This window comes from Thamnophis elegans, chromosome 16 (assembly GCF_009769535.1).
Source record: "Thamnophis elegans isolate rThaEle1 chromosome 16, rThaEle1.pri, whole genome shotgun sequence".
Classification (NCBI taxonomy): Eukaryota; Metazoa; Chordata; class Lepidosauria; order Squamata; family Colubridae; genus Thamnophis; species Thamnophis elegans.
In genome coordinates this window covers 18908079-18920156 of record NC_045556.1, presented here as the reverse complement: position 1 = coordinate 18920156, position 12078 = coordinate 18908079, and the positions used below count along the sequence as shown (strand labels likewise).

Genomic DNA, 12078 nt, shown 5'->3' with positions numbered 1-12078 from the left:
AGGGGGTCACCAAACCTTTGGACCTCAGGGACCTCTAAATTCATAATTTTAAATCCTGCGGACCACTAATATGACTATTTTAAAAAAAGATAAACAGTATTTAGTGCAATGTAAAAAATGCAAACAATTTTTCTGCAAAGCACCATAATTTTCTCACGGGCCACCAGTGGTCCCTAGACCACCAGTTTGTGACCGCTGGACTAGAAGACCTCTGAGGTCTCTGCCAACTCTGTTCTTCTGTTCATACAGTTCTTGGCCACATATGCAGCTTTCGTCCCACTTCTGGGTCCAACCATGCCTGCCATCCAAGGACTAACAAACCCGGCTGAATATTTTTTCAAGTTCATAAACCTCCCGCTGAAGGATGCCCCTATCTTTTTATTAAGTTGGACATCATTTTGAGCCATCGCAACAGTTGTCATTAATGAATGAATGAAATGATTCATCCAATGGAGTCTTCACCCTTACCTAACCTACACCCTTGCCCTAGCCTTAATTTATTTTGGAAAAACTCCCCATGGCTCCAGAGAGTTATTGCCCGCTGTCTAGAAAAATGTGTATTGGCCTGGAAATCCTGCCCTACAACACGAAGCAGCAGGAGAAACTTCACTAATTGGGAATCAGGATTCCTAACCCAGTTTCAAAGGCTTCCCATCAGTTTTAGGCTGAAATCCTCAGCAGTTGCTCACGTTTTTCCTCCTGCAGCTGAATAACTATGCTTTGCTTGTACGACAATTGCAAAATCAGATTTATTTTGTTAGAGTGTGGTCAGTTTTATAGAAATCATCATTATTTATACATTTTGGAACATCACATATCAGGGTAAACTCCTATGTTTGTTCTCGTTTCCATCTACCCTTCATCTTCTTTGTGGGGGGGGGGGTGTATGCAGGTCTTGGACCTCAGGGACCACTAAATTCATAATTTTAAATCCCGTGGACCACTAATATGAATTAGTGATGGGAGGGGGTCCTTCAGGCACTTAGCTTGGCCGCCTGTTAGCAGAGAGAAGCACCCAGTGTCAACCCTAGGTTTGCTGTCCATTGCAGCTAGGAATCTCAGATACAACAAAGAATGAATGTTTGTCTTGTAGCCAGCCCGGGCGCTAAACTCTGTCTTTTGAGCAGCCCAACTGAAGTTTTGCTCACCACTCACTGAAGTGCTTGGACTCCCAGGGAGGGAGGGAGGGAAAGGCTGGAGCTACTGAACAGGCAGCCAAGCTAAGTGCCTGAAGGACCGCATCCCATTAGCGAGTGGGAGTAATTGCTTCGGCAGGCTGTATCCGGCCAAGAGACGATAGTTTGAGTATCCCTGATTTAGTGCAATATAAAAAAATGCAAAAATGCAAAGATTTTTCTGTGGACCACCAAAATTTTCTCACGGACCACCAGTTGGTAACCGCTGGTCTAGGTAATGTTACCAAGATCTCTGACTTCATCTTCTTCACAAGATCATTGCTGGACCCATCAGTTCAGGACAGATTTCATCCAGTTTCCAACCTTCTCTTTCTAGGGATGGTTGGTGAGAAGCTGGCTGTGCTGCAGCTTCAGAGATCCTTGGCGAAAGCAAAGCATCAGGCCCAGTGATGGGATTCAAATTTGTTTACTACCAGTTCTGTGGGTGTGGTAAGGGAAGGATACTGCAAAATCCCCATTCCCCCCCACTCCTGGGGGAAGGATACTGCAAAATGCCCATTTCCTCCCAAAACCACTAACCTGCTTTCCAGCTCCTTTCTCCTGGGCAGGCAACAGAAGAAGACCCCCGATCAGTTGGGATGCCAATCAGCTGGGACTCGGGAGGGAGCAAATAGATGGGGGCAGAGCCATCCAGAGGTTATTTACTGGTTCTTCAAACTACTCAAAATTTCTACTACCGGTTCTCTAGAACCGGTTAGAACTGGCTGAATACCACCTCTGATCTGGCCTCTTTTCAGTCTGGACAAGGTATGAGGCAAAGTTGATTACACTTGTTGATGACTTTTTGTGAAGGTAGAAGACTGGAGTGATGCTACTGTAATAGCTGTACTTGATCTCTCGGTGGCTTTCAGTGCAATCAGCTATGGTGTCTTTCTGAAACAACTAGAGAAAAATCACTAGATCTTGAGTTGTGACAGCTTGTCCTTCTCCATGGTCCAGGGTTCAGCAACTTTAAACACTCAAAGAGCAACAAAGGTCCTAAACAGAACCCCCCATTCAATTCTGGAGCCAACTGGAAGTCCAGTTCCCCCATCATAGAGTTTCCTCCTAGTGCGTCATCTTTTTTCTCTGCTAACAGGAAGTCCGGTTCCTCCACCATAGAGTCTCCTCCTAGCATGACATCCTTTTTCCTCCACCTGTCCTAACTGAAAGCCCTATCAATTGTGGAGCTGACCGGCAACAGGGAGCCACAGCAGAGGGATGAAAGAGCCACATGCGGCTCCAGAGCCACAGACTGCTGACCCCTACCATGGTCAATTCCTGTTGATATTGATGGAGAATGTGTTCGTACTTGAACAGTGGGGGTTGAATTAGAACACCTCCAAGGTCTCTTCTAGCTGTCATTTGAATTTGAAATTTGAGATTGAGTCCCAAAACTCACAAATCGAGCCCTAACTGTGGTTAGAGTGCAGTATTGCCGGCAAACTCTGCCCATTGCCAGCAGTTCGATCCTGACCAGCTCAAGTTTGACACAGCCTTCTATCCTTCTAAGATCAGTAAAATGGGGACCCAGATTGCTGGGGGGCAAAATGCTGACATTTTGTAGCACTCAGAAGTGCTCTAAAGCACCATGAAGAGGTACCTAAGTCTTAAATGCTGTAGTGCTATAAATTTAATTCAGAAATAAAAACCGTGAGTCAAAACAGATGCTTCCAGACTCCTCCTGATACAGAAGAAGGTATTATCTCTTTAACCCAGTGGTGGGATTCAGCCAGTTCACACCACTTTGGGAGAACTGGTTATTAAGTTTCTGAGCCGTTTGGTGAACTGTTTGTTGGAAAAAATCATTAGGGCAGAGAACCAGTTGTTAAATTATTTGAATCCTATCATTGCTTTAACCTAACCCTATGTGGAAGGACCACATCCAGTTCCCCAGCCCTTGTTTGAGATTCCATGCCCTGCAGTGCATCACAGCCCTGTGTGTGATACATAATACTCACATTGGCTCTCAGCAACCCTAGTCGGGGTCAAAGTTGTTTTAAAAGTGCTGGGTCTCCCTTGGGTTCTCGCTCTCAGCATCTCAAGAGAAGAGAGAAAACAGAGAAAACAACTAAGTAGGCTTGGTGCTTAGCTGTGAACTTTCTCATCCTTTTCCTGAACAGAAGCTTGACATTGTGTTGAAGCCCACCCCCCTCCACTGCAACCCACAACCTCCCTGGGGATGGATGGATTCAGGCTTTGAGCAGCTGTTCAGGAGGAGAAGAGATGGGGGAAAGATCCATCTGCGGTTTTTTTCTTCTTTCCTGGTTGTTCAGAAAGCGAGAAGGCAGTTAGCAGTTGACATGAAATGTTTTGCAAATGCTACTGGTTTGCACAGCCGTTCAAGAGAGGCAGAGTAGACGGGGCTTCGATCACATTTTGACTTTTTTTGACTCCCTATGGACACCCAGAAAGGGTGATGGGCTCGACGACAGCCTACTATGGCGAGATAAATCAAACACAGATTTGTATTTTATATTTTATCCCCTATTTTATCTTGAAAGGATTTTGCAAGCACGAACCTATTTCGTTAGGAACTTAAGCGGTAGAAAATTGGTTGGTGGAGGAGGGATTTTAATTAGTGGGAGGGTGGAATTGAGAATTAAATGTGCAAACAATTGTGGATTTGGAGTGCGAATGGAAGGAATCCAAAAAAGTCTTTGTTTAGTTTTTCCTCTTTTAAGAGCAAGGGACTGTTTTTGTACGCTTCGTAAGACTTGTGCTTTCTTTACCTCAAAAAATAAAAAATAAATGCTAGCCTGAAAGTTATTCATGCACATTTAAATCAAGCGAGTTGGAGGAAAAAAAGGCTTAGTTGGTAAAAAGGGAGAGAAATTAATCCTGTTTTTTTTTTTCTTTTAACAGAGAGCCACAAGTTTTTCTGTGACTTTAATACAGGAGTCCTCAAAGTTTTTAAACAGGGGGCCAATTCAATGGTCCCTCAGGGTGTTGGGAGGGGCAGACCGACTGTGTGGGCGTGGTTAGGTGATCATGTAAATGGGTGGGTGTGGCTAATTTAGCAGTCCATTAATCAATACACAGAAATTAAACTTTAATTTTTATGCTCCTGGGGTGGAAAGCAGGTCAATGATACGACTCCTCTCTCTCTCTCTCTCTCCTCCCCTCTCTCTCTCCTCTCTCTCTCTCCTCTCTCTCTCTCTCTCTCTCTCCCTCCCTCCCTCCTCCCTCCCTCCCCCCTCCCTCCCCTCTCTCCCTCCTCTCTCTCTCCTCTCTCTCTCCTCTCTCTCCTCTCCTCTCCCTCCCTCCCTCCCTCCCATTTTGGCCTCCTGAGGCTTCTGCGGATCCTGTTTTTTGCCTCTGAGGCTTCCAAGACAGGCGGGGGCCGGCGGATAGGTGGGAAAATGTAGGCAGGGCAGCCTCATGGTCCCATGTGGTTGGATTAATGGCTTCAGTGGGCTGTATCTGGCCCATGGGCTGTAGTTTGAGGAGCCCTGCTTTAATAGCTTGTCCTGACCTTGGGAGGTTTAGGCTAAAACTCTCAAGGCAAATGAATTGAGGACAGGAGAGAACAGGAGAAGGAAAGAAATTCTAGCCGAGTGTTAGGAGCTAAAAGTAATCAAAGCTTTTATATATATAATTCAGAAATTGGAGAAAATGTTTTGAGTAAAGAAGACCAAGAATGGAACACACAGCATCTGGGGACAAAATTTTTCATAGCAACCAGAGTCCAAATTGAATTCAGCATGGCTGAACTCCCAGAAGTGTAGCCAACTCTGTGAAATTTCAACTGTGAAAAAATGGGGATGGTGACTCAGAGGCTCAGTGGCTAAGACATTGAGCTTGTCAATCAGAAAGATCGGCAGTTCGTCTGTTCAAATCCCTAGCACTGCATAACGTAGTGAGCTCCCGTTACTTGTCCCAGCTTCTGCCAACCTAGCAGTTTGAAAGCACATTAAAAAATGCAAGTAGAAAAATAGGGACCACTTTGGTGGGAAGGTAACAGTGCTTTGTGCATCTTCAGTGTTTTGTCATGCCAGCCACATGACTACAGAGATATCTTGGGACAGCGTTGGCTCTTCGGCTTTGAAACGGAGATGAGCAATGCCCTCTAGAGTCAGGAACGACTCAGGATATTTGTGCGAGGCGAACCTTTACCTTTTATAATTTCACAACAGTTGAGATCGTCTCGCCTTCTTATTTTCTCCCTCTCTTTTACAACCTCTTTCAACTAACTTCTTTCCTTCCTCCCATCCACTCCCTTCCATTCTTTTCATTTCTCCCTAACCTCTTCTTCCTTCCTCTTTTCTTTCCTTCCCCTTCCTCTCCTCCCTTCGTTCCCAAAGTTGAAAGCCAGAGAACTTCCACAATGGAAGGAAGCATTTGTACATGGTGTAAATACTATAAGAGTGTTAGTCTGTCTAACTATTGTTGGAAGTTAGCACCCAGCCCTCTCCTAGGAAAATGAGATATTTTAGGAAATGTTGAAAAGGGCAGAATATTTTCCCTAAAAGGAGGCAGAAACTCACTCCCCCCACTTTTGTAAATGGACCATTAAGGTCTGAGCCAGTCTATTCTACATAACAAAGATTTACCTCATTCAGGCAGAGCCATAATAGGAATTGCCCAAAGCCCTTTCATTACAGCATCACCCAGCAAGAGTCAACCGAGCTTGGGACTCAGGACAGCCTACAGAGTTGCCCCTGCATGGCCCCACGGGAGTCGGACAACCGATCAGAATACAAGCTCAAATTCAAAAGCCCAGAGAGGGGATAAAACCCAGGGATTCTCAGCATCTCTCTCCTTTTTCTCCCAGGACCTTAAACCAGTGTTTCTCAACCTTGGCGACTTTCAGTCCTGGGACTTCAACTCCAGAATCCCCCAGCCAGCATAGCTGGCTGGGGGATTCTGGAGTTGAAGTCCAAAGGACTGAAAGTCGCCAAGGTTGAGAAACACTGCTTAAACCATGTGATCCTGTCCATCATCAATAAACCTTCTTTCCAAGTAACTTCCATCATCCAGTGTCTTTTTCCCCACTTGGAACTGAACCCAGAAGGACATTTCTTCCAATGCTTATCTAAGACCTTCATTCTCATGCAACCTTGAACCTGGATTCTTTTTTTGTTTTGTTTTCCTTTGGTGAAATCATTCTGATTGAAATATGTGTATGGGGAATGGAGTGGGGGGGGAAAGTAAATCTCTAATTTTGTAGCCCTAGGTCCCCAACAACCAATGATGGATGATGTATCATTGTCACCGCACCGGAGAATGCCACAGTGGTGGTTGGAGACACTGTTGTGATGGAATGTGTGCGTCAGCAAATCCCACCTTTCATCTCTTGGATACGGGAAGGTAAATGAAGTTCATTCCTCTTCTGATGCCAAGAGGCCTTTCCAAGACTTTTTGGTCTTAAATCTGTTGTTGTTGTTGTTGTTGTTTTAAATAGACATTGCATTCTAAATGCAATGTTTATTCTAAAAAAAAGAAAGTCCAGTTGCCTCCTGGGAAAAAACACCTTTCGGACAACCATGACCTGGATGACTAAGAATCCCTACAGACTTAGATGTGTTTTGGGATGAAGACTCTTTAAATGGTGTGGAGGTACGAACAGATTTCCAGAAAAAAAATGCCGACTACAGGAACCATTAGCATTACTCCGTGACCCTGAGGATACAGAGAAACTTCCCAATGCTTCAAGGATCCTCTAAAAGGATGAAAATGACCAGCTGTCTGCATGGAATATAAATCTTTCTATTCCCCTCCATTCAGTCAGAGCTGCAGAAGCTTCTTGGATGAGAAGCAAAACGTCTTCAAAGAAAAAAACAGAAAGTCCAGTTGCCTCTTGAAAAAAGCACCTGTGCAACATTTTAATAAAGGTGATAATCTGCAGTTGAATATGGAATAACTGGAGCGGGGCTACTAAATCGAGCTTGCCAATGAAAGTTAGAAACAGACAAAGCATGAGATTGGTTTGCCGTTTGATCTGTAAAAGATACAGAATTCTAGTTTCTGGATGTCTCTGATCTACATTAGTCAAGGCTGATCTCAATGATTCCCCAGCTTCAAAGGTCAGGGGTGAAGGCTGAATCTTTGCACAGATCTGCTGGGAAATCTGACACATGTGTTAGTACTCTGCAGAAATACCTCCCTTGGTTTGTTTAAGATTAAGAGCGTGATACAGTTCACAGAAACAACTTTAATGTTAAAATTGTTTCTGTGATATTAACGTTAAGGGTTTCAGCATGGAAGCAGAAGCAGAACAGCTCTGGTGGTGCAGTGGTTAGAATGTGGTACTGCATGCTTCTGCTGACTGTGACTGCCTGCAATTGGCAGTTCGAACCTCACCAGGTTCAAGGTTGACTCAGCCTTCCTCCTTCTGAGGTGGGCAAAATGAGGACCCAGATGGTTGGGGGCAACAGGCTGACTCTGTAAAGTGCTTAGAGAGGGCTGTAAAGCTCTATGAAGCAGCATATAAGTCAAGTGCTATTGCAATTGCAGATTAAATGCCCACTGCCAGGAGTTTGATCCTGACTGGCTCCATATTACTCAGCCTTACACCCTTCCGAGGTGGGTAAAATGAGGGCCTAGGTTGCTGGGGGCAATAGGCTGACTTTGTAAACCTCTTAGAGAGGGCTGTAAAGCACTATGGTATATAAGTAAGTGCTATTGCTGTTGTTTTATAAAATCTGGCATTTTTCCGTTATAGTGGCTTATGGCCCAGATCTAACAGCAGGCAGTTCACCAAGCAGAAAACTGATTGTCTGACAATAACTCCAACAATGAAAATTAAAATGTGGTATTTTGCTGAGTAGAACAGCATAGGCAATAAATAAAGATACCTGGCAGATGACAGTAATAATAAGAATAAGAATAACATAATTAATTAACTGGCTAAAAGTCTATGAGTTTTGGCACCCTGATCTGAAATGTTGTGAGATTTTGGCATTAGTGCTTGAAATGCAGCAAAGTTTAGATAGGTAAGTACAGGGAGTCCTGACTTACCACCATAATGGAGCCCAAAATTTATGTTGCTAAGCAAGACAGTGTTAACTGATTTTGCTCATTTTAGGACCTTCCTTGCAAGGGTTGTTATGAGAATCACTGCAGTTGTTAAGTGGGTAACACCACAAAGTGAGTCTGGCTTCCCCATTGACTTTGCTTGTCAGAAGTTCGCAAAAAAGGATCACGTGACCCCAGACAGCAATGGTAAATATGAACCAGGGGGCCAAGCGTCGAATTTTGCTCACAACCATGGGGTCATGGTCATAAGTGTGGAAAAACAGTCATAGGTCATTCTTTTCGGTGCCATTGTAACTTGGGTGGAGAAGATTTATGTAGTGCCGAAATAATTCAAGCATAATACACAAGAATCTTGTCACCTATGTGAGATATTCTAAATTTGAATAAATTTATATTATGGCATTCATTACATCATCCTAAATCCATCCAGTAGTAATACATATTTTTAAAATTGTCTGGTATATTGACTTCCATATTTTTGGTCTAACCATTGATAAGTCCTGTGTTCTTATAAAAGGTTTATCTTGATTACAAACCTTTTGTGCATCCCTCCATAGTCCTCACTTACAAATTATGTAAAATCTCATATTATCAATCTAGTATATGTATACATTATTATCATTGTTAATCATTTATTTGACTATCACTATTATTCCTTCATTTATGCAAAATCTCACATAAAATGAAGTAATAATAGTTAAAGTCAAATAAAAGTTTAACGTGGTAATAATTGTTTGCTTTTACTGAATATCAGATTGATAATACGAGATTCTATATAAATTGTAAGTGAAGACTACGGTGAGGATGCAGAAAAGTTTTGTAACCAATCGACACACTGTACGAAACTGGAAGATGGTTTAGGTTTTATGTTTGTCTGTGCTTGTTTATTTAAAAATAAAAAAAATATTAAAAAAGAATCTTGTCACCCAAATACAACACTAAATTGGCACCAGAAAGGAGTCAATGAAATTCAGGAGGAGTTGGACTTCAAAGGCTTTTGCAAACTCAATGATTCTAAACTGATGACATGCTTAATTCTGCCACCCACCCACCAGCTCTGCATGTTTTTCTCCTATACTTGATACTCCACATAGAGATGTGATGCTCTGCTTTTCTTTAAAGATGGGAATCCGATTTCTACGGATGTGATTGTGTTAGGACGGACCAACCTCGTGATCCTTTCCGTTCAGCTTCATCATGCAGGAGTCTATGTATGCCGGGCCAACAAACCCCAAACCAGGCAGTTTGTAACAGCTGCAGCTGAGCTCCAAGTCCTTGGTGAGAACACAAAAAAACAACATTTCTGTGCAGCCCTAAGTTGGCTTTTTTTTTTTTTTGCGGGTCTTCACAAGGAGGATCAGTTGTTTGCAAACAGTCCTGCAAGAGCAGATTTGTTCTTTCGCTGACTCCAGATCTTTCAAGATTTCCCAAATATGGGAAAGTGGAAGAACTATGTTCCGTCCGTATTTGGGTAGACCAGGTAGAAAAAACACAATCTCCCTGGTATAACTGACAAAGCAAGGAGAACCTGTGGCTTAGAGGTTAATACATTTATCTAATATGCATGCAGCCGGGTTTGAATCCCAGAAGGGTAGGCTAGATGAGAGCTAAATAGCTTGAAATAGATCTATACTAGTCTGCCTTATTTCTTTGTAGGTAAATATAAATTCAATACAAGAGTTTAGTACCTTCCAACAACTCTTTGCCAAACTAATTTTATTAATACTTTGACTGATGAAGTTACTTGGATGAGTAACGAAACATCTCAGATTAACACACTTTGGCCCAGTTGCCCTGAGTTAACCCTACAACAGTATTCTCAAAGCTTCCAGCTTTGATTTTAGTTTCCTTTTTAGGTGGCCAAGCTTGTGTGAACTCGCCTCTTGAGTTGGTTTATGGTTGATGTGGAATAGTAGGTGTCCCTGGCAAAGGAGGGGATTCATTTAATGGAGAGAGTGGGTTGTGTGAATTTAGGCAGTGTGTCGGTCTACGCTTCTCGCCAATTATCTCGCTTTCATCCATCTTCACAAATGGCTTCACACATCCCCTTTTGTTCCCTCCTCAACCGCCGTGCTCAGGGGTGGTATTGACTTACCTTCCCTACCAGTTTGCAAATGTGAGTGCACAAGTACGCACAGCCTTCCACGCATGCATTTTTGGCAAAAAAAAAAAGGGCCTAAGTGGGATGCCATAGAGCTGGGGCAAGTGGGTGGGGCCAACCATGATTTTCTGCTACTGGTTCGAACCCGTAGAATACCACATCTGGCCATGCTCATTTGGTGCATTTTTTTTCAACCCCTTAGCTCCTCCTACAATTGCCCAGGCACCTGAAACCATTTCTCGCACCCGGGCCAGCACCGCCAGGTTTGTGTGCAAAGCAGAAGGAGAGCCGCTGCCCGCCATACACTGGATGAGGAACGGGAAGCTGTTACTATCTAAAGGACGGGTTAAAATACAGGGCAGCGGTACCCTTGTGATCAACCAGATCGGCTTGGACGACGCGGGCTATTACCTGTGTGGCTGAAAATCACCTTGGCATGGCCTGTGCTACGGCCAGGCTAGAGGTCATCGTGCGGGAAGGCCTGCCCAGCGCTCCGAAGAGGGTATCCGCAAGTTCTCTCTCCAGCACCACTGTCTTGGTTTCCTGGGAAAGGCGGAGTTCAACAGTGAGCAGATTATTGGATTCTCTTCATTACCAAAAAGCCTTCGGTGCGTTTCGGTATTCTAAAGATATGCTCTTTGGGCTAATCCTAATTCAAGAAAATAGGGGCACATTATATTTGTATAATCTCACAATCAGGAGGCTGTAGGTAGAGGCAGATATTTCTCTCTCTGGGCACGATGAGAATATATCTGCTGAACACAACTCCGCACTGGTGACAGGAAGGGCATCTAGCCAGTAAAGACTCTGCAGCTCCATTCAGTTGCACAGACTCCACCCACAAGGGATTAAGGGGTCATTAAACCATGATGATGATGGTGATGATGATGATGATTAGATTTGCATAATAACCTTGTCGGACAAGAAGGAACGGATGGAAACAACCTAGGAGAGAGAGCCAACCTAGAACTAAGGAGACATTTCCTGACAGAAACTAATGATCCCTCCACTGGCTTGCTCCTCCAGAGGTTGTGGGTGCTTCATCACTGGAGGCTTCCAATATGAAAACCATTTGTGTAGGGTCTCCTGCTTGAGCAGGGGGTTGGATTAGAAGACCTCCAAAGTCCCTTCCTATTCTTTTCTTCCATATTCTGTGTGATGAAAACTATCATGTAAAAGAGTTGTCAGGCCCCCAGATTGGAGAGAGAATTGGAGAGTGGAGGTTTACAATTTAAAACTCAATACAAACAAATTATTTGAGCAGAGGACCTCCAAGGTCCCTTCCAACTCTATTATTCTGTTAGTATGCTATCAGAATGAGCTTCTCAGATCAGTTGCCCTCCTTGTAGACTTTCTGTATCTGGTTGGCAACTAGGAAAACAGAACATTGGACCATATTTTGGCTTAGGCTGATCCATCCTAGGGCTTATTCTCAAGTTCCCTTATCTCCTCTGTTCTGAATGATAACGTTTAATAAGTATTTATTCAGAAATGCAGTCTTTAAAGTCATTTCTAGGGGTTGGGAACCATAAATGTTTCAACAAAGAAGATCCAGGATTTCAAGCACTTAGCTTATTGTGAATTGAATGGGTTGATTGGGTGCATTGGTGGTGAACAGCATTTAATGCACTTATTCATCCAAAGTAGAGAGTAACTTTAATCAAAGAAGGAGCCAGCTTGAAAGGGACAGAACTGAGAAGTTATGAACCTTTGAAGGATTTGTGGGAGGGTGATAAAACATGGAAAGCAAGGCAGTTGGCTTTGTGGTGGATCCATTTTCATAGGGGGGGGGAATGAACAGTGAGGAAGAGTTGCTAGTGATGC

At 43.5% G+C, this 12078-nt stretch overlaps 1 protein-coding gene across 1 annotated transcript in view; it reads left to right on the top strand.

Moving 5' to 3' along the window:
• IGDCC4 (immunoglobulin superfamily DCC subclass member 4) overlaps positions 1-12078 on the top strand; it is an 80159-nt gene that overhangs the window by 40318 nt on the left and 27763 nt on the right. The window contains 4 exon segments of the mRNA XM_032233739.1: positions 6346-6485; positions 9276-9431; positions 10457-10664; positions 10666-10862. Coding sequence (XP_032089630.1) covers positions 6346-6485; positions 9276-9431; positions 10457-10664; positions 10666-10862 — 701 coding nt within the window.